The following is a 23,573-nucleotide window of genomic DNA, read 5'->3' as shown; positions in this document are numbered from 1 at the left end:
CAATGAGATACCACTGCCTACCTGTCAGAATGGCTAAAATAAAAAACATAAATAACAATGTTGGCATGTATGTGGAGAAAAAGGAATCGTCTTGGATTATCGGTGTGAATGCAAACTAATGCAGCCACTGTGGAAACAGTATGGCGTTTCCTCCAAAAGGTAAAAACTGAACTACCCTACAATCCAGTAATCACACTATTGGGTATTTATGCCCCAAAATAGGAAAATACCAATTTGAATGGATACATGTACCCCTATGGTTACTACAGCATTAGTTACAATAGTCAGCCCGAGTGTCCATTGAGAGATGAATGGATAAAGAAGTGGCACATATATATACAATGGAATATTCAGCCATAGAAAAAATGAAATTTTGCCATTTCAGTGAAATAGAGGGAACTAGAGAGTATTGTTCTAAGTGGAGTTAAGTCAGAGAAAGACAAATACCATATGATTTTACTCATATGTAGAATTTAAGAAACAATAGAAATGAGCAAAGAAAAAAAAAAAAAACAAAAAGCGAGAGACAGACAACCAAGAAACTGACTCTTAACCATAGTGAACAAGTTGATGGTTACCAGAGGGGAGATGGGTAGGGAAACAGGTGAAATAGGAGCTAAGGGTTAAGGAATGCACTTGTCGTGCTGAGCGCTGGGTGATGGAATTACCATATCATTATATTGTATACATGAAACTAATACAGCACAGTGTGATACTGGAATTAAAATAAAAACTTAATAACAAAAACAGAGGCTAAAGTTCAATTACATCAAGAAACTTCATTCAATAAATAAATAGATGACCTTTCACTTGATTTTTTTTTCATTAACTTGTTTTTGTTGTATATTTTTGCTCTAAAGTATTTCCGTTAAACCTGGTGATGATAATGCTTCATGGCCTACATCAGATGATGAAGACTTAAGTTTCAATATGAAGGTAATATACTCTCTTGTGAAATTAATTTTTCTGCTCTGAATTTAGTCTTGTGTATTATTTTCTCTTAAAACTTAGCAGTGGCCTGCCTATCATCATTTTATGTTTGAAGTGGAAAGTTGGTCAGAACAAACCACTTGATAGAAATATGACAAGTTGAATTTTTTTTAACTCTGTTAAATATCAAAGTTAGAAAAAATGGGCTGGAAATATATAATGACAGGAAAATGATATCGGGAAAAGCTTTCCCATGATGGAGGAAATACGACATTTGGTCAAGGATAAGGATTCTTACTGTGAGTTTTAAATTATCTTATCATGACTTTTCTTTCTTTTCCTTTCTCTTTTTCTCTTTATCTCTCTTTTTCTTTTCTTCTAACATGACTTTTATAATACTCATTCCTAAATGAATCTTTAGTGGACCCAGTTATTTATTACAGATTGTTTTTTCTTGGACATTTTTTATTTTGGTAGCATACAGTTTTATGAAAGTAGGTTTTTTTTTTTTTTTTTTTTTTTTTTTTTTTTTTTTTATTTCTTTCCCTTGTTCTACATTTAGACCAAAATAAGATTGGAAATTGTGGAAATTTAGAAATTTAAATTCTACTTAACACATTCTACTGTGTTTTCAAAATAATTCCATAAAGAGTTTAGTTAAAACTCTTTATCTAAGTGAAGAATACACGTTTTGCCTAAAAAAATAATTAACACTAGAAGCAGAGGCTTTTCATACCCATATGGTAAAATGTCTAATTTCAGAAATCTTTTATATTACAGTTTTTCAAAAATATCTACTCATAATCTTAGTATCAGATTCTAAGATTCAAACTTTTAGTCACTTTATATTTATTTAAATATTCATGTTAAAGCTCCTGCATCATGGGACGCCTGGGTGGCTCAGTTGGTTAAGCAGCTGCCTTCAGCTCAGATCATGATCCCAGCGTCCTGGGATCGAGTCCCACATCGGGCTCCTTGCTCCGCAGGGAGCCTGCTTCTCCCTCTGACTCTGCCTGCCATGCTGTCTGCCTGTGCTCGCTCTCGCTCTCTCTCTCTCTCTCTGACAAAAAAATAATAAAATCTTTAAAATAAAATAAAATAAAAAGCTCCTGCATCATTATAAGCTATTGGATTTTAGGAAACATAATTGTGCATCTCCTGGAACACCTAGAATAAAAGCTTGCTTGAAGAAGCAATTTTAATATTTTTTGAATGTGAATTAATGAGCAGACAGATGGAATTCTGTATAATGGAATGTTATATAAATAATGTAATGTGCATAATATGTCATAATTAAATATAAAAAATTTTTGAAATACATAATTTACAAATTTATATTCCCTCTTCATGTTTAGGATGTATAAGTGCAAATGAATTATGTTGAGGAAATAAATGAGACAGAAGGTTACAATCTATTTTTTACTATTCTTTAATTGTGAGCTTAGAATTTTAGATAGAGAGTCTATCTTTTTTCTCCTGTATTTTTTTTTTTCGTGCTTTGTTGAAGATTATTTGACCATAGAGTTGAGGGTCCATATATGGACTCTATTCTGTTCCACTGGTCTATGTGTCTCTTTTTGTGCCAGTTCCATGTGTTCATCATTAGACATCAGAGAGATTCAAAGCAAAAACACATTGAGATACCACCTTACACCAGTTAGAATGGCCAAAATCAACAAGACAGTAAACAACAAGTGTTGGAGAAGATGTGGAGAAAGGGGAAACTTCTTACAGTGTTGGTGGGAATGCAAGTTGGTGCAGCCACATTGGAAAACTGTGCTACCCGATGACCTTGCAGTTGCACTGCTGGATATTTACCCCAAAGATACAGATGTAGTGAACAGAAGGGCCATCTTTACCCCAACGTTCATAGCAGCAATGGCCACAGTCGCCAAACTGTGGAAAGAACCAAGATGCCCTTCAACGGTTGAATGGATAAAGAAGATGTGGTCCATATACACTATGGAGTATTATGCCTCCATCAGAAAAGATGTGTACCCAACTTTTGTATGAACATGGATGGGACTAGAGGAGATTATGCTACATGAAATAAATCAAGCAGAGAGAGTCAATTATCATATGGTTTCACTTACTTGTGGAGCATAAGAAATAACATGGAGGGCATAGAGAGATGGAGAGGAGAAGGGAGTTGAGAGAAATTGGAAGGGGAGAAGAACCATGAGAGACTATGGACTCTGAAAAACAATTGGAGGGTTTTGTAGGGGCTGGCATGGGAGGTTGGTTGAGCTTGGTGGTGGGTTTTAAGGAGGGCACGTATTGCATGGAGCACTGGGTGTGGGTGCATAAACAATGAATTTTGGAACACACACATCTCTCCTAATCCTCACCCCAGGAGAAAATGTAGGCTAGTAAATGGCAGAACTGAGATTTGAATCTACATGTGAATGATTCCAAAACCCATGTTCTTTGTGTAATGGTGCTCATTTGACAATGGTGAATATTATAATTATTTTACCAAATGTGTTATTTGTAATCCTTAATACTATTAATTTCTTTTCTAGAATACCCCAAAACCAAACTTAAGAAAACTAATGAATGCTTCTCAGCTTTTCAAGAAATGTAAGCTGTTTGAAGACTTGTTATGCACTGATTTTTGTCCATTCTTGTGTTAGTAACTTGAAATTACAGATATTTTCATATACTCTTTATTTTGTTTTTTTACTAAGTGGAAATAGAGCTTGGCCTTCTATCACCGGGAGATAAAACTTTATCTGAGCATGATAATTCTGAAAACAAATGTGACGATACAGTTGGTGTTTTTTCCAAACCATCTGGTGACATCTGTGACTCTTCTCCTCCTGCTTTGCCATCGCCTGATTCTATTCTAAAACCTCCTTTCACATCGTTAGGCCTTGGTCTTAAAAAGGTAAGTTGTTTCATTTTAAACTTTTTCCCTGTTCATATTTTATTGTCTTGATCCTTCTAATGAAAAGAATCTTAGGAAGAAAGGGAAGTCCTCAAGATCATAAGAGAAAGCAGTGTCATACTGGAAGAGAGGTAATTGGATTGAGATTTATAAAGTCTGGTGGGAGTGAACAGTTCTTAGGTATGCCATTATGGGAGGAAAGAATTACAGAGCAACTGGAAAGAACAGCTATAGATGGAATATGAAGATGAGGGAGGAGGTGAAGGGAAAGAATTCATTTAAGAAGGGCTAGATGACTGTAAAGCTTGCAAAGTTCAGAGAGATTATTATAAAAACACAATAGCAGTTGGGGGCTACGGGAGAGCAGATACTCTACATTATAAAATATGGTAGAAATTATTTTAAGTGTCAATTAAGAAAACGGAGTCAGGTAATAAAAAAATGCTCACTCCTCTGAATGATTACAGCTTATTTCTATGAAGAAGTGGAGGAAAATTTTATTCTTACTTTTAAGTTGATAAAGTGTTATATTGTATATGTAATTTAGCAAATCCTGTGTTTATAGATAATGCAAAGTGAAATCTGTTTTAGGCCTTAATCAGATTTATTATGAATTTTGAATTTTGGCCATTATCCTTTTTTTTTAAATTTTTTCAATTTATTTATTTTCAGAAAAACAGTATTCATTATTTTTTTTACCAACCCAGTGCTCTATGCAATCCGTGCCCTCTATAATACCCACCACCTGGTACCCCAACCTCCCACACCCCCCTGCCACTTTAATCCCTCAGATTGTTTTTCAGAGTCCATAGTCTCTCATGATTCACCTCCCCTTCCACTTTACCCCAACTCCCTTCTCCTCTCTAACACTCCTTGTCCTCCATGATATTTGTTATGCTCCACAAATAAGTGAAACCATATGATAATTGACTCTCTCTGCTTGACTTATTTCACTCAGCATAATCTCTTCCAGTCCTGTCCATGTTGCTACAAAAGTCGGGTATTCATCCTTTCTGATGGAGGCATAATACTCCATAATGTATATGGACCACATCTTCCTTATCCATTCGTCCGTTGAAGGGCATCTTGGATTTTATTTATTTTTCTGTGTGTGTGAGAGAGAGTACAAGAGCAGGGGGAGGGGCAGTGGAGAAGCAGACTCCCTACTGAGTAGGGAGCCTGATGAAGGACTTGATCCCATGAGCCTGGGATCATGACCTTCATGAGCTGAGGGCAGATGCTTAACCAACTGAGCCAACCAGGTGCTCTTTCTTGTGGCTTCTAATTTATGTACTGTGTGGTGTAATCTTGGAAAGTTTTAGATCTTTTTGAGAATAAAGAGAGGAGAGAAGTAAACACCTTACGTAGTCTTTTCATTACTCAAAACTGAAATTTATGACTATGTAAGTGAGGTTCTTAATCTTTATCCATTAAATGAAATAAATTTTAAGGTGCAACACTCTTAAAGAAAAAATATAATTTTTTTAAAGATTTTATTTATTTATTTGACAGACAGAGATCACAAGTAGGCAGAGAGGCAGGCAGAGAGAGGAGTGGGGGGAATCAGGCTCCCTGCTCAGCAGAGAGCCCGATGCGGGGCTCTATCCCAGGACCCTGAGACCATGACCTGAGCCAAAGGCAGAGGCTTAACCCACTGAACCACCCAGGCGCCCCGATCATGATTATTTTTTAATATTAGATTCTTTCTCTGGTCATTACCTACTGGTGAAATATGCTGTTCACAGTGGAATAAGAAAATGATGTGAATTTTAAAATAGAGTTTTATATTTTTCTCATATATCATAGTAGTACTTAAAAATGCCTCAGAATTTTAAAATCCTATTATTTCTTTTATATAATACAAATCTTTTAAGATTAATTTTCAAAAATGAGTATTCCTACAAAATCTTGGTGTTTTGCAGTTAAATCTTTATTAATCTTTTTAATAAAATGTTATTTATTTATTTGACAGACAGAGATCACAAGTAGGCAGAGAGGCAGGCAGAGAGAGAGTGGAGGCAGGCTCTCTACTGAGCAGAGAGCCCAATGCGAGGCTCGATCCCAGAACCCTGGGATCGTGACCTGAGCTGAAGGCAGAGGCTCAACCCACTGAGCCACCCAGGCACCCGATATTTATCTTTTTAACATCATGAGTAATGCCATTTTTCCTACTCCAAATGTATTTGTCTAGAAATTTCTTCATAAGTCTTCTGGGTGCTTCAGGATGTCTGGGTGGCTCAGTTAGTTAAGCATCTATCTTTGGTTCAGGTTTTGATCCCAGGGTGCTGGGATTGAGTCCTGCATTGGGCTTCTTGTTCAGCGGGTAGCCTGCTTCTCTCTCTGCCTGCCCCTCCCTCTACTTGTACTTCCTGTCTCCAACAAACAAATGAATAAAATCTTTAAAAAAAAAAAGGCTCTGGGGTGCTTCAAATTTGGTATGTCCCAGATTGAAGACATTGTTTCTGATGCTTTCTTCTTCCCTGGCTTTTTGTAATCTGCTCTGTCATTTGTTTTCCCCATCCTAGTAGATAGCACCACTGAAACACTGAAGTAGGAAAAATCCTGGACTCCAAACTTCCCTGAAATTACTACATCCAGGGACACTTTGGTGGCTTGCTCGGTTAAGCATCTGACTGTTGGTGTTGCTCAGGTCATGATCTCAGGGTCCTGGTATGAAGCCCCTGGTCGGCCCCCATACTGAGTAGGGAGTCTACTTGAGGATTCTCTCTCTTCCTCTTCCTCTGCCCCTCCACCTGCATGCACACCCTCTCCTTCTAAATATAAATAAATTATATCTTTTAGAAAAAAACATCGCATCTCTACCTTTGAATCCAATAATACATTATATGTTAATTAATTGAATTTAAATTAGAAAAAGGGACACCTGGGTGGCTTAGTCAGTTAAGCGTCTGCCTTCAGCTCAGGTCAGGATCTCGGGGTTCTGGGCTTGAGTCCCTCATTGGGCTCCTTGCTCAGCGAGGAGTCTGCTTCTCTCTCTGCCTGCTTCTCTTCCTGCTTGTGCTCTCTCTCTCTGACAAATAAATATAAAACCTTTAAAAAATATTAAAAAGCAAAAAAAGAAAAAATCACCACATTCAGTCACTCTCTCCATTCACTATTTTGTATCTGCTTCCCATTTTTCATATCTTAATATAATTCCCTCTCTCTCTGTCCTATAATTTGAAATCCTCTTCTGGCTTGGGTTCCTTTTTTTTAATTCAAAGATTTTATTTATTTACTTGACAGACAGATCACAAGTAGGCAGAGCGAAGAAGAGAAAGCAGGCTCCCTCGCTGAGCAGAAAGCCTGATGCGGGGTTCGATCACCCGCATCAGGGATCATGACCTGATGATCCCTGAGCCAAAGGCAGGATCCCTGAGCCAGGGCTTTAAACCCACTGAGCCACCCAGGTGCCCCTTGGGTTCCTTTATGTTCATCTCTACATTGCTATGAGAGTGAGCTTTCTAGAATATATTTGTGGTGATGTAACTCCTCTGCTTCTTTAGTGGATGCCCATTACCTGAAGGAGAAAGTTTATATTCCAGCATCACACTTGCCTTTTTTGTTTCAGTCCTGGTTTTCCAATTCTGTCTCTCTATCCCACTCCCAAAAATTGTGTTCCAGTTTTGCCACCTTCTGTAGCTATAGTCACTTACTGTGTTATTCCATACGTCATCCTTTTGCTCATTCTACCTTTTCTAGAATGCCCTTCACACTGTCTTTGTGTAGTCTCTCTCTCCAGATACAGCCCTACCTTTGCAGCATTTCCTGAGCTTCCCATATACAACTGTTTTCCCCTTTGTGCCTTCACTGAGCTTTATTCACTTCACCTGTAGAACTAGTAAATGATACTCTTCTGTTCTCATTTTTGTCCATCTCTACCCCTACTAGGATACATGACAGTCTCTTTTATTTATATTTCCAGCTTCTCCCAGGATAGTGCCTATGACTTGATGGACGCATTTGTCTTTCTGAGTGAGTGGGTGAGCACGTGAATTGATGTGATGTTTTCTGAAGTTGGGCTTTTGTTTTGTGTTGTTTTTATAGGAAGGAGAGGAGCGGCCAGCGATTGGAACAAAGGACGATGGTATCACTGAAAGTGTTCCACAAGCACAAACAATTAATGACTGTTTGACTTCTGCTGACAGGGCAGATAAAAACGATAGACATGGTAAGTTAGTGAACATCTCCACATTTTTTTCTAGGCCTAAATGCTAGTATAAGAAATATCACCGTATGTAGATCTAGTTATATTCCCCCATTTCATTAAGATATTTTTCTTTTTCTTTTTGCTGTCTTTCTTTTTATGTATACCAGCTTTTGGTTCCTGAAAATTCTTCAACCCTCTGAAAATCTTTACTGCTTTTACTTTTATTTTATTGAAGTATTCATGAAGGGGTATAGGCTTGTATATACGTTTAAAATTCATAATACATGTTCTCATTAATGTATCTGTGACTGTATTATATAGCTATGCTGTCAGCATTAGGATTTGAAGAACAAAATGAAGAATCACCTTGGGATTCTGAGGTACCGTTTTATTATTATTTTAAAATAAAAGCAAGGAGTGATTTTCAAACGTAAAAGGGATGCTTAGACTTTACTCTCTCATCTCTGCATTTGCCTATAAAAACTGTTTCCTTATAATTTTTACCTGTAATTGATAAAATATTTATGTGCTAAATATAATAATCCAGCAAATATAGTTCTATTAATTTACAAACTTAACCTAATGAAAACTGTGTAGTAGTAGTATTGCAGAAAACGGAGGCTTAGACGTGATAAGGAATTAGTTTGTGTTTTGAAATTAAGTTATCTAAATAACCAAAGAATTACTCCAGGCCACTTATGGCCAGATATATGATTCTGTGGTGTATATGGATGTGCAAAATTCCTAATGAGATCTAGAAAGAGTTTGGATTTTAGTTTTTCACAAGTTGGAATTTGAAAAGATGATACCTGGGACTTGAAACTGTATCTATCTATCTGTCTGTCTATCTATCTATCTATCTGTATGTATGTATATGCATATGTATATGTATATTTTAAAAATATTTTGTGTATCTATGTAGTTGAGAGAGAGAGTTAGTGAGTGGGAGGGAGAGGGAGAATCTGAAGCAGACTCCAGTCTGAGCACAGAGCTCAAATGAACCATGGGGGGCCCCTGAAACTATTATATTTGGATTGTTAAGTAGATTTACAAGGAGCATTGTGATTATAATAAAAATTATAGTAATATAATGGTATTAGTGGTATTATTACCACTGGTTTAGTGGTGTTTTATTTATTTTTAAAAAGATTTTATTTATTTATTTGAGAGAGAGAGAGAGAAAGGGAGCATGAGTGGGGGGAGGGGCAGAGGGCAAGGGAGAAGCAGGCTCCCCACTCCCCATTTCTGGGGCTCTATCCCAGAAATGCCTAGGCATCCCTGGTTTAGTGGTGCTTTCAATAGGTAAAACTATTTCAGATAGTTAAAATAGTATGCCTTGAGTATCTTTGTGGCAGCCTTACTTACAGAAACGTAAGTGTAAGGTAACGATGACCTTTTCTAAGGTGACAGACTATGGAGGGAGCTTAAAGGGGCCTGATCTCTTAGGACAGGTAGGTGCTATACAGTACAGCAAGCACTGTGTTTGAAGTCAAAAGATACAGTGGCATCCAGGTTCTGTCACTTGGTAGCTGTGGGATCCCAGAAAAACTTGTTTAACCTGTTTGAATGTCACAGAACTCATTCATAAAAATGGTTCTAATACCTACCTCTCAGGTATGTGTAATGAACAAGTATGAAAACACTTTGTAAACTGTTAAGGGCACTATAGAAACATGAGACAAAAATGATCACAGCAGTATTAGTGATTTACTAAATATCGAGGACCCTTTTTTGAAATGTGAAGATTTCTGAAGGGCAATAAAATAAATAGCAGTAGTGTTAAGAAAAGAAGGGGAAAGTTAGAATGGGCAGGTGGATTTCTAATTTGGGCTATGTTAAATTTCAGTGACATTGTGTAGGTATACAGTTGACCCTTGAACAAGATGGGTTTGAATTGTTTGTCCACTTACACTCAGATTTATTTGATACAGTACAGTACTGTTAATGTATTTTCCTCTTCCTTATGATTTTCTTCATAACCTCTTCTTTAGTTTATATTGTAGGAGTACAGCATATAATATATAGGACATACAAAATGTGTTAATTGACTTTACGTTATTGGTAAGGTCAGCATTAGGTTATAATTTACTCTGACCTTCCGTGCTTAGTTTACAGAGTCAATATTCAAATGAGGATTAAGAAGTAGATGAGATCTACAGATCTAATGATCTCTACTCTAGAGATCTAAGGTCTTCTATTTAAATATCTTGGTTTTTAATATACACTTTTTCTATTTTTAAGTCTAATTGCTTTTGAAGTAGGAAGTTCAATAGGAGATGAGTAAAGTTTTGGGGGAATCCAAAGTTACATGTGGAGTTTGGACTGCACGGCTATCAATGCCCTTAACCCTTGCATTGTGCTAGGGTCGATACCTAGTATAGTGACTTGGCACTTGAGACCTTCTCAGTGAGCTTGTTGTTGTTACTTTTAGAGAAAAATAAAGAGAGAGCATGTGAGAGGGGTGGGGAGGGGCAGAAGAAGAGGGACAGAAAGATTCCCAAGTAGGCTTTGTGCTCATCATGGAGCCCAACATGGGGCTTAATCTCCCAACCCAGAGATCATGAACTGAACTGAAATCAACAGTCAGTTGCTTAACTGACTGAGCCATATAGGTGCCCCCTCAGTGAGATTATTTTAGGTGTTTTGACCTTAAATACATTTGTTATTGAATACCAGCTATATACCAGGCTGTACAAGTTGAGGGGTTAGGCTGTAGTGGTTGATGCAGAAAAATGAGGAATAACAACCCATTGTAAGTCACTGTTAGTGGTTCATATAAAGAAAATGGGAATGTTAGGTTAGGGAACAGTGGGGGAGTTTGCAGTTAGAATGGGGGTGAGAATGCGAGCGGAATTTTGTTGGTCAGAAACAATCTCTCTGAGTGTGGCAAGAGCTGCCAAGTAAAGGATGAGAAGGACCAGTTGTGTGAAGGTCTTGGAGACCTTCTAGACATTCTAGACAGACAGAACCGTGGATCACACCTGTTCATCATTTCACTCTAATGTCTTGGAATGACCAGGAAGCAGGAAGATCCACCCCATTGTCGTAACCATTGGTATTATTGTTGTTTGTAGAAAAGAAAATGGGTATACTAAAATAAGTGCCTGGTACCTTTTAGGTAATTAACAAATAAATGTTCTTATTATTCCCTTATGAAAGCTTATTATACTTTTTGGAGAGTTTCATACCTATATCTAAAACTTTTTACTATTATTTAAACATAATTTCATGAAAAGTTTTTCTTCCTACTTTGCCATTGCATTTAACCATTATCCTGTCAATAAAGTTTCCAAGCCTTTGTTTATATACAAATGAAGCAGCAGTTACCACACTGTGTTCTTTATACTCAACATGATCTACTCCAAGGTTTCTTATATCAGGTGTCCTATTTTACATGGAAAAAGGTTCTGCTGTTTGGAACAGTTTAAATTTGTAGCAAATATACTTACTAAAGAATTTATTTAAATACATATTTTTAATATCCTTTTATTTTGGTGGGGAATGCAAAGGAGAGTTAGGTGTTTTGTTAGTTCCTGTGGAAATGTACATATAGGTCAGTGTTCTGTCCAAGAAAATATTTACTCTAGCATTTGATGTTCAGTTTACAGCCAGTGGCCAAATGAAGATTAAAAATTATATTTAATTTAGAAAGCATATATGAGTTTTTAAAATGTTTTGGTTTTCAGTATATGCTTTTCTTATTTGTGAGTCTGATGACTATGAAAGTAGGAAGTTAAGATATTTTCTTAGAAAATGATTAGGAAAACTTTATGCAACTCATTTTTGTTGTTCATTTTAACAGAGTAATTCTGAGAGTCTCCCAGAGACATACGTTCATCATTTATCTGGGCATGCAGATCAGAAAGGGGCAAGTACATTAAATCAGCAAGTAGAAGGTAAGACTTGTATTTTATTAAAAAGTCATTTGATAAAATATTGGTGTAAAATGGGAGCACTGACATATTTCAATATCCAAAGAAAATCACCTATTGAATTAGAGATAAAAGAGAAAGATTGAAAAGGAGATAAGTTGAAGTCTTATCAGGTGTCAGTGTCAGTAACACATGAAATTGAGGGTGCCACAAAGGAGCTTACTTAGTAGTTCCATGTCAAGGTACTCTAAGACCAAAGGAACGCCAGGAAATAAGTGGAAAGGATAAAAAGGGTGACTGACGAGAAAGTCAAGAATACGGGGAGTAAATGAAGGACAATAAGCAGCTCTCAGAGTGGAAGGTGGTAAAGTAGAACAATTCTTTATTTTTTATTTTCTTTTTAAAATTTTTTATTTTTTATTAACATATAATGTGTTCTTAGCTACAGGGGTACAGGTCTGTGAATCTCCAGGTTTACACACTGCACAGCATTGACCAAAGCACATACCCTCCCCAATGTCCATAACTCCACCAAAATAATTCTTTTAAATGAGGAGCAGACTATGTGAAATGCAGGAATAATATCAAGTGAGCTTCCAGTACCAAAACCTGTCAGAGTAGGATACCAAAATTTTCCTGCTCTTACTGCTTTCCTCATGGTTGGGAAGACATTCAGGACTGCCCTGGTTGATGATGCAGAGCTATGTTCTAGTCACCGATAAGTGTGCGTATCTTAATGGCATAAAAATGGTGGTACTTCATAAATAGTCTCATTGAGTGCAAAGTAAGAGTACTGGAAGGAAGAAGGGAGGAGGGTCAGTTCGGGGGAAATCAAGGAAACTTTAGCCATGATAAAAAGTCCATTAGAAAGCTTACGACTTTTAAGACATTTCCAGTTTCGAAGAATTGATAGTGACACTCATAAGGCTTGCTTCTAGAAGGTGAAGTTAAGGTAAAGGAATGTGGTAGCAGACACAATATGGACTAGAATTTCTCCAACTTTAGTAATCTGAGACCTTGCTAAAAATGCAGATTGTGAGCAGCAGGTCTGGGATTCTGCATTCTGACCTCTCAGGTGATGCCAGAGTCTGTGGTCCCTGTGTCATGTGCTCTGTAGCAAGGGGTTTCTGTAGAGAAGTCTGGAAGGGCCAGTGGATAGTTCAAGACACCATGGGATCAAGGAAAAGCATTATTTTGTTTTTATTTGTGAGCATGTTTTTAGCTAGAGGGGAGCAAGGAGATGCAGAAAGAGAGGTTATAGATGTGAGATACTAGTGCTAAATAGAGGAAAGAAGTGGTGAAGATAAACCCTAGTAAAATGGGTGTAAAATCAGAACAATCAAGACCATAGATCCAGAAATAACTCTGTTTTAAAGATTTCTTTCTTTATTTTATGGAGAGAGAATGAGAGAGAGAGACAGTGAGTGATTAGGGGGACGGGCAAAGGGAGAGGGAGAGAGATGCCTCAAACAGGTTCACTTCTGAGACTAGAGCCCGATGCGGGGCTCAATCCCAAGATGGTGCCATCATGACTTGAGCCAAAATCAACAGCTGGATGGCCAATTCACTGCTCCACCCAGGCGCCCCCAGTATTACTTTACTTAATGGCTTTAAAATGGTGGTACTTCCTAAGTAGTATCATTGAGTGCAAAGTAAGAGAATTGGAAGGAGAAAGAGAGCAGGGTCAGTTTGTGGGAATCAGGGAAGCTTAGAAAGTTAATGACTTTTAAGACATTTCCAGTTTTGAAGAATTGATAGTGACGAACATGAGGCTTTCTCTAGAAGTTGAAGTTAAGGTAACAGAATGTGGCAGTGACTCAGTATGGGCCAGAATTTCTCCAATTTTACTGAATCATCGGAGACCTTGTTAAAAATGCACATGGTGAGGGGCGTGTGTGTGGCTCAGTGGGTTAATACTCTGCCTTGGACTCAGGTCATAATCTTAGGATCCTGGGATTGAGCGCCACATCTGGCTCTCTGCTCCGCAGGGAGCCTGCTTTCACCTCTCTCTCTGCCTGCCTCTTTGACTACTTGAGATCTCTGTCTGTCAAATAAATAAATAAAATCTTTCAAAAAATAATGAACAGTATGACCACAGGTCTGGGATCCTGCATTCTGACCTGTCAGGTGATGCGAATGCCAGTGGTCCTTGGGTCATGTGCTCCATCACAAGGGTGTAGACTTCCACCTTCAGACACCTGGAAAGGCCCTGGATACTTCAAAGCACCACAGGATGAAGGAAATCATTATTTTCTTTTTATTTGTAAGCATGTTTTCAGCTTGAGAGGAGCAAGGGGATGTAGAAAGAGTTGTCATAAATGTAAAATATCAGTGCTAAGTAAGGAGGAGAGAAATGGTGGAAGTAATCCATAATAAAAGGGGTGTAAAAGCAGAAAAATCAATACCATAGTTCCAGCAGTAACTCTGTTGTAAGGATTTCTGTATTTATTCTATGGAGAGAGAATGAGAAAGGCAGAGAGTGATCGGGGGAGGGGCAATGGGAAGGGTAGGGATTCCTCAAGGAGACTGGCTTCCAAGCCTGGAGGCAGATGTGCGACTCTATCCAGGGACATTTAGATCATGATGGGAGCTGAAATCAAGAGCTGGATGTGCAATCTGAGGCTCGATTCACGTGTCCTCAGAAATTACTTTTTTTTCTTTTTTTCAGAAATTATTTTTGAGGAAGGGGACAGTGATGGGAAAAGGGAAAAAGAAAGGCACGTTAGCTGAGAAGTTTTGGAGTTGAGCAGGAAACTCCAGAGAATTCACTTAAGATGGTTTAAGGGTATTTGCACTAGAACAGATTTAATCACAGCAGCACCACAAAGAATACTGAAAGCAGATGGAGTGCTAGACATGGGGTAAATCATAGCCACATATTCATCCTCCTCAGGTCTATTGGACATCAAAGATACAGGTTATGTTGGTATTTATTATTCATTGCGATTCGGAAGCTATGGCTTTTTTTTTTCTGTAAAGATATTTAATTTTTTGATAGGATAGCTGTTTCCAAAAAACCTTGAAAGACTGATATGATCTATCAAACCAAACTCCTTTTGGAAACTATAGAATTACAGGATTATTCCCTAAATGTTAAAATTTTTATCATCAGTAAGTGTGACACTAATTCTGAAATACCTATTTTTAAAATTTTAATAAATAGAATATTTTTTAAGAAAAGAATTAGGAGAAAATAATTTCTTTTAGGCTTTTTTTAGCATTCACTTGAGAGTGGGTGGCAGGATTATATTTAGATGTTTGTGCCCAGCTGGGAATACTAGGTAGAGGTCTAAAGATTGCTTATTGAAAACAAAGTTTCTTAGCCTTATTTTTATAGCTTTAAATTTACAAGTATTGGTCAAATTATATTCAATGTTACTAGAAAAAGCATCTTCCCAAGCCAAATATTAAAATATTTCCTATATTCTCTACAACTTTATTTAGAGTTGGCTTTCCCAGCAATAATGGGAATCACTGAGAATTTACTATACAGTACCATCTTCTCAACTATGTACGCATTGTCTATCTCCTTGTTTTATTATTTTTTTTTTTTTTTTTTTTTAGAGAGCAAGAAAGTGGGGAGGGAGGGAGGGAAGGCAGAAAGAGAGGGAGGGAGAGAACCCTAAGCAGCAGGCTTCATGCTTATCATGAGGTCTGATGCAGGGCTCGAGATCATGACCCTGAGATCATGACCTGAGCTGACATCCAGAGTCAGACACTTAACTCACTGAGCCACCCAGATGCCCCTTTATTATTATTGTTGTTGTTGTGTTGTTGTTGTTGTTTTTTTTAATTATTTTATTGATTTGAAAGAGATTGAGAGAAAAAGTGGAAGGAGGGGCAGAGGGAGAAGCAGACTCCTCACTGACGTGGGAGCCCGATGCAGGACTCCATCCCAGGACCCAGTCATGACCTGAGCTGAAAGCAGCCGTTTAACTGACTGAGCCACCCAGGTGCCCCCCTTCATTAATTTTGATGAATAGGTGGAATATTGGTTTTCAGGAATACTATATCATTTAAAAATAATATTCTCCTGATATTCTCCTATTGATTAACCATATCTAATTTGTGCTCTACTTAATGTACCAGTAAACTCAGGGCCTTTCATCAGTCATATGATCAGATTGGTACTAATAAATTGTACAGTATTTTTTTCACCCCTGTAGTTTTATGTTCTTTCTTTACTTGTAGAACTAACACTATATTTTCAAAAGATTTTCAATTATCTCCTAGAGTAGTGAATACAGACCATAAATTCAAACTTATTTACTTATACAAGTGACATGCTCCTGTTACATATCCTCATGAGCTTTGTGGATCCAAGAAGCAGGACTTTTAAAACAAAGCACCTACAGGAAGATATGGAACAAAAATACTATAAAATAAATACATGCAACTTAAAACAGTTCATGTAGAATAATTCCCACTTGATGCCTTTTGTAAAGTAATGAGCAGAGTTGGTTGCTAGGGACCCAAGATTGTTTGTTTATTCATTTAATATAGATTTATTCTGTACTGGCTCTGATAATTTTATAGCCTCAATATTTCTAGAACGATTCTGTCAGTTCAGGTGTGCTTCATCTTTCTTTTGCATCAGTGCCTTCTTATTCATCTCCCATCATTTATTACAATGCCCCTCAAATTCATCCTTCCCCACAGCATTTAGAGTGATCTGTCGCAAATGCAAATATGACTGTGAACCATTGCTGAAAATATGTTTGTGTCCAGGTATCTTAAAATTACATATAAAGCTTTCCTAATTTTGAGTTCAGCTAAGCTCTCCAAACCTTTCTACTGTCTGCCCTTTTCTCTGGCATTCTGAACTGCTGGTGATGTCTTCCTCTTTGGTTCCCGTATTTTAGACAGGTATTTACCCTGTTGTGTGCATCTCTCCCTTGTCTTACTATGGGCTTGTATACTCCCCCCATTTCCCGCCCTTTAGCCCCTTTGAATCTGTCTGACCTCAGTGTTGCTGTCTCAGTTCAGGCATTATCTCTACAAAATCCATTCCTGACACCTTTTATCTACATGCTTCTTTAAACCTGGGTACCTAGCACTTACTGGGTACTCAGTAAATAATTACTGAGTAAAATAAAGAGTGTTTACACAGAGATGATTTATGAGATTATCCCACACAGGGACTCCTGGGGCCTCAATGGGTTGAGTGTCCAACTCTTGATTTTGGCTCAGGTCAGGATTTCAGAGTTGTGAGATCAAGCCCCATGTGGGGCGCAGTGCTGGGCATGGATCCTGGTCAAAATTCTTGCTCCCTCTTCTCCTCCTTCCCCCTTAAAAAAAGAGAAAGAGAGAGATTGTCTCATACAGTCTAGTAACAAAAGGAATATATATACCTAAAGAAGTATCTTACAGTTCATGTGGTGAAGATGCACTAGAAAAATCTGTATAGTACTAATGTAGCCCCCAAAGAAAGTGATCTATCTATCTAAGGAAGGGTAGCCTTAATCAAGGATGACTTTACATAGCAGTCTGTGTCCTATAAGATGTGAAGAAATTTGTCAAGTAGTAGAGGAAAACATTTTAGGAATCTATACATTCATCAGGGAAATACACCCCTAGGAAGGCTGTACACTGATACAGGCATAAAAAATACTAGTAATTTTGGAAACCATGAATAATGTTGTAGTTGAAGCTTAGGGTGTTGTTTAAGAGATACTACAACAAGATAAAGAATAGTCTATTGCGATTTTATATCTTTCTGCTGCATTTTTTAAAAATTTACTTATTTGACAGAGAGAGAGAGATCACAAGTAGACAGAGAGGCAGGCAGAGAGAGAGGAAGGAAGCAGGCTCCCTGCTGAGCAGAGAGCCTGTTTTGGGGGCTTGATCCCAGAACCCTGGGATCATGACCTGAGCCAAAGGCAGAGGCTTAACCACTGAGCCACCCAGGTGCCCCTCATTCTGCTGCATTTTAAAAATTTGTTTCTGATTGTTTTGTTTCTTGATATTAGGTGGGCGAATTTGTGAATGATTCTTTGAGATGTTTGTATGCCTTTAACCTAGTGACATTTAGTATTTCCCAAATGGTTTGCTGAAATTTTTTTTTAATTAATTTTTTTTTTTTTTAAACATATATTTTTTATCCCCAGGGGTACAGGTCTGTTAATCACCAGGTTTATACACTTCACAGCACTCACAAAGCACATACCCTCCCCAATGTCCATAATCCCACCCCCCCCTTCTCCCATACCCCCTCTCTACCAGCAACCCTCAGTTTGTTTGGTGTGCTGAAATTTTTGATAATTAAAAGTATTTCTTAAATATTCAGCTAAAGATTAAGTTTAATTTAAACTCTTAATTGATAAGATGTTGTTTTCTATCTTTATGAAAGTTATAGTTTTTATCTAACCATTCTAATTTGTCCATTTTAATAAAATATATAGATTTTTCAGCAGAACTAGACTTAGAAATGACAACAGAAAAAGAGGAAGAAAGTTTTAATGAAAGTGAAAATAAACACCTGCAGGTATATACAAATTTAAATTTAAATTTCCAATTTTATATTGTTTTCCCTGCTTTAAGAATGTAACTTAGTTCAATTGAAATTATCTTCTGAACAGAATGTATTGAAGTTGATAGATTATAACCTAATATTTAGTTTATGTAAAATTTTACAAGTTACCAAATTTAAAATATTGTTAGAATTTATAGTAGCTTATAGTTAAACTTTATCCTTGGAATTGGACCAAAAAAATTCCTGAATATTGTTTCCTTCTTCCATTTTTGTAAGTTTTTACATGGTAAAAAGGTAACATCAAATACTGAACCCTATGTTTAAGCAGTTGAAATTATGAGCAGTATAACAATGATGACTACTGACTTAGACTCATGTAGAAGGAGTGGTTCTTGGTGGTTCTTAATGTGCAGTTCTCAGTGGTTCAAAATGTGCAGTTCTGTATTGCCTGTCACTAATGCCAAGATTAAAGATTTATTTTGCCTTGTGATCTCTGTGTAGTTGACTTCAGAGAGTAGGGTCATAAAATCAACACAATTGCCCATTGTAGAATCACACCTTCCAGGATGGGACGTTTGTAGTTGGGTAATAAACAGGCACATTTTCAGTTATTTCATTTCGGTATAGGGAATCTGTAAATATTATTAACATTTTTTCTTATCTACTTTCAGTGGACGTTACAAGAGCTGGATACAGGCAGATAATTTATAGTGATGTATAATACTATCATAGTATATAATTTGAATTAAAATTTAGGAATTTGTTTTTCTTTTCTGATTGATGCTTATTGATTTTGGCTCCTAATATTAAGTTTGCCTATTCTCTAGTTATTAATCTTTAAAAAACATCCTCCAAGGCACTATTGGGGCTCACTGTTTAAGGTATGGTAAGATAAAATGTTTTTAAGTTTGTAACATTGAAAATCATGTAATTCATTTTTTGGTAGATGTAACATGTAATGAATTGTTTAGTTTAAAAAACTGACAAAGTTAAGTTTATGGATTTGTGTTTTTCTTCTGTTTCAGGCTAGGGCAAGTTATTTTGCGCTTCTTAGTTACAATCCAGTGATTTCTTTTTTTATTATGGTATGGTATTCACCATACAGTACATCATTAGTTTTTGATGTAGTATTCTGTGATTTGTTGTTTGTGTATAACACCCAGGGCTCCATGCAACACATGCCCTACTTAATACCCATCATTGGGCTCACTCAACTCCCCCACCTCATTCCCCTTTAAAATCCTCAATTTGTATCCCAGAGTCCATAGTCTCTCATGGTTCATCTCCCCCTCTGATTTCCCCCCCTTCATTTTCCCCTTCCTTCTAATTCCTCCATGCTATTCCTTATGTTCCACAAATAAGTGAAACCATGTTATAATTGTCTCTGTTTGACTTATTTCACTCAGCATAATCTCCTTCAGTTCCATTACATTGATGCAGATGTTGATATTCACCATTTTTGATGGCTGAGGGATATTCCATTGTATATATGCATATTTCCATCACTATTATTTATAATATCACTTTGATTTAATGTATATTACTTAGGTATAAAATAGATAAAAAATTTAGTTTTATACTAATAGTAACTATGATATTTATAGCTAAAATCATTAATTTATTGGAATTCTTGGCTTCTCATATAAACCCTATGTATATTTTCTGAATGAAGGGATGGAGGGTAAATTGAGATAAATATGCATGTTGGCTATTTTAAAAAAAAATACTTTATTTTTAGAGAGAGAGAGCATGAGTAGGGGAATGTGTAGAGGGGGAGGGAAAAGGAAGGATAAGAATCTCAAGCAGACTCTGAGTGCAGAGCCTGACTCAGGGTTGGATCTTAAAACCTTGAGATCATGACCCGACCTGAAACCAAGAGTAGGACACTTAAGCAACTGAGCTACCCAGGCACCCCAGTTTTGGATCTTTTATGTTAAAATATAGGCTAAATCACCTTGCGACTATGATGGAATTAGTTAAATGATTTGTAAAGAAAGTTTATTTCACATACTATATCTACCTGTATATCTATGACAAATTTAACTGTTATTTAAATTAAAATTTGAGTTATTCATGTAGGATAAAAATCATTGTATTTAAAAAGGCCATTTCTTTTTAACATTTTTTTTTAAGCTCTCTTAAGCTGTTGACTTTTTTTTTAACAGAGTCATCCAAAATCCTAATGAAAATATGTCTTTTGGTTGTGGAAGAACGGTATTATACTGAAAAACAACTTTGTCGAGAACAGGATGCCAGAATATTTTTCAGAGTCCATAGTCTCTCATGATTCACCTCCCCTTCCAATTTACTCCAACTCCCTTCTCCTCTCTAACACCCCTTGTCCTCCATGATATTTGTTATGCTCCACAAATAAGTGAAACCATATGATAGTTGACTCTCTCTGCTTGACATTTTTCACTCAGCATAATCTCTTTCAGTCCCGTCCATGTTGCTACAAAAAGTTGGGTATTCATCCTTTCTGATGGAGGCATAATACTCCATAGTGTATATGGACCATATCTTCCTTATCCATTCATCCATTGAAGGGCATCTTGTTCTTTCCACAGTTTGGTGACCTTGTCCATTGCTGCTATAAACATTGGGGTACAGATGGCCCTTCTTTTCACTACATACCCAGGAGTGCAATTGCAGGGTCATAGGGAAGTTCTATTTTTAGTTTCCTGAGGAATCTCCACAATGTTCTCCAAAGAGGCTGCACCAACTTGCATTCCCACCAACAGTGGAAGAGGGTTCCCCTTTCTCCACATCCTCTCCAACACATGTTGTTTCCTGTTTTTTTGTTAATTTTGGCCATTCTAAAGGTGTAAGGTGATATCTCAATGTGGTTTTAATTTGAATCTCCCTGAGGGCTAATGATGATGAACATATTTTCATGTGTCTGATAGCCATTTGTATGTCTTCATTGGAGAAGTGTCTGTTCATATCTTCTGCCCGTTTTTTGATATGTTTGCCTGTTTTGTGTGTGTTGAGTTTCAGGAGTTTTTTATAGATCCTGGATATCAACCTTTTTTTTTTCTTTTTCTTTTTTTTTTAAAGATTTTATTTTCCATTGGACAGACAGTAGTAGTAGAAACAAGTAGGCAGAGAGGCATGCAGAGAGAGAGGAACGGAAGCAGGCTCCCCACTGAGCAGAGAGCCTGACATGGGGCTCCATCCCAGGATCCTGGGATCATGACCTGAGCCGAAGGCAGAGGCTTTAACCCACTGAGCCACCCAGGCGCCCCTGGATATCAACCTTTTGTCTGTATTGTCATTTGCAAATATCTTCTCCCATTCCGTGGGTTGCCTCATGGTTTTTTTTTACTGTTTCCTTTGCTGTGCAGAAGATTTTGATTTTGATGAAGTCCCAAAAGTTTATTTTTGTTTTTGTTTCCTTTGCCTTTGGAGCCATATCTTGAAAGAAGTTGCTGTGGCTGATATCGAAGAGATTACTGCCTATGTTCTCCTCTAGGATTCTGATGGATTCCTGTCTCACGTTGAGGTCTTTTATCCATTTTGAGTTTATCTTTGTGTACGGTGTAAGAGAATGGTCGAGTTTCATTCTTCTACTTATAGCTGTCCAGTTTTCCCAGCACCATTTATTGAAGAGACTGTCTTTTTTCCACTGGATTTTTTTTTCCTGTTTTGTCGAAGATTAATTGACCATAGAGTTGGGGATCCATATCTGGGCTCTCTACTCTGTTCCACTGGTCTATGTGTCTGTTTTTATGCCAGTACCATGCTGTCTTGGTGATCACAGCTTTGTAATAAAGCTTGAAATCAGGTAACGTGATGCCCCCAGCTTTATTTTTCTTATTGTTATTGTTTATTTTTATATTTTGTTTTATATTTCCTTAGTGATTCAGGGTCTTTTCTGATTCCATACAAATTTTTGGATTATTTGCTCCAGCTCTTTGAAGAATACCGGTAGAATTTTGATCAGAATGACATTAAAAGTATAGATTGCTCTAGGCAGTATAGACATTTTAACAATGTTTATTCTTTCCATCCAAGAGCATGGAATGGTCTTCCATCTTTTTGTGTCTTCTTCAGTTTTCTTTCATGAATGTTCTGTAGTTCCTCGAGTACAGATCCTTTACCTCTTTGGTTAGGTTTATTCCCCCAGGTTTCTTATGGTTCTTGGTGCTATAGTAAATGGAATCGATTCTCTAATTTCCCTTTCTGTATTTTCATTATTAGTGTATAAGAAAGCCACTGATTTCTGTACATTGACTTTGTATCCTGCCACGTTGCTTAATTGCTGTATGAGTTTCTAGTAGTTTGGGGGGTGGAGTCTTTCGGGTTTTCCATATAAAGAATTATGTCATCTGCCAAGAGAGAGTTTGACTTCTTCATTGCGAATTTGGATACCTTTTATTTCTCTTTGTTGTCTGATTGCTGTTGCAACGACTTCTAATACCATGTTGAACAAGAGTGGTGAAAGTGGACATCCTTGTCTTGTTCCTGATCTCAACGGGAAGGCTGCAAGCTTTTTCCCATTGAGGATGATATTTGCTGTGGGTCTTTCATAGATAAATTTGATGAAGTTCAGGAATGTTCCCTCTATCCCTATACTTTGAAGCATTTTAATCAGGAACGGATGCTGGATTTTGTCAGATGCTTTTTCTGCATCAATTGAGAGGACCATGTGATTCTTCTCTCTTCTCATATTAATTTGTTGTATCACATTGATTGATTTGCAAGATGGAATTCTAAAGAATCACCTTTGCAAACAAAAGGAGATAGAAGTGGTAACAAAAGGAGTTCTGGGATATTTTCTTTAGTTATTTTGAAGTACACTTGTGTATGTATTTGTACACATATATTTTATTTTCTGAAATTATTGTTTTATTTATGTGTGTGTACATATATGTGTGTGTATGTGTGTGTATATATATCTATACTTCATGTGTGTGTATATATATATGTATACATATATATGTATATATATATATGTCTTTGTATATATATATTTTCTCCATGTATATATGTATATATATTTTAAAAGCCAACACTGCAAGCATAGAGGATTTTTAAAGCATACATATTTTGAAATTGAGATTCAATTAAGTGAATTAACTTGACAGTTAGCTCCAGATTTCCCAAGTGAACTGAATAAAAAGTACAGTATCTCAGTACTTTTTATATATATATATAAGTATATATTTATAAGTATAAATATATGTTTATACATATATACTTTTATATATTTATACATTTAGGCAAACTACACATAGTAGCTTTATATACATTTTAGGTTGG

General features: G+C 36.8%; 1 protein-coding gene across 7 annotated transcripts in view; it reads left to right on the top strand.

The window, feature by feature from the left end:
- LOC123393332 (ankyrin repeat domain-containing protein 26-like) overlaps positions 1 to 23,573 on the top strand; it is a 78,900-nt gene that overhangs the window by 23,196 nt on the left and 32,131 nt on the right. For 5 of the 7 annotated variants that reach the window (XM_045084936.1, XM_045084937.1, XM_045084939.1 and 2 more), the window contains 7 exons: positions 861 to 936; positions 3,453 to 3,510; positions 3,618 to 3,817; positions 7,865 to 7,988; positions 8,289 to 8,347; positions 11,770 to 11,863; positions 18,241 to 18,323. In XM_045084936.1, coding sequence (XP_044940871.1) covers positions 861 to 936; positions 3,453 to 3,510; positions 3,618 to 3,817; positions 7,865 to 7,988; positions 8,289 to 8,347; positions 11,770 to 11,863; positions 18,241 to 18,323 — 694 coding nt within the window. The remainder of the gene's footprint in view (positions 1 to 860; positions 937 to 3,452; positions 3,511 to 3,617; positions 3,818 to 7,864; positions 7,989 to 8,288; positions 8,348 to 11,769; positions 11,864 to 18,240; positions 18,324 to 23,573) is intronic. The other 2 variants (XM_045084942.1, XM_045084941.1) reach the window with 2 other exon arrangements.

Source organism: Mustela putorius, unplaced genomic scaffold, assembly GCF_011764305.1.
Source record: "Mustela putorius furo isolate JIRA1106 unplaced genomic scaffold, ASM1176430v1.1 tig00000827_pilon_pilon_pilon, whole genome shotgun sequence".
Taxonomy (NCBI): domain Eukaryota; kingdom Metazoa; phylum Chordata; class Mammalia; order Carnivora; family Mustelidae; genus Mustela; species Mustela putorius.
This window is presented reverse-complemented; position numbering and strand designations above follow the sequence as displayed.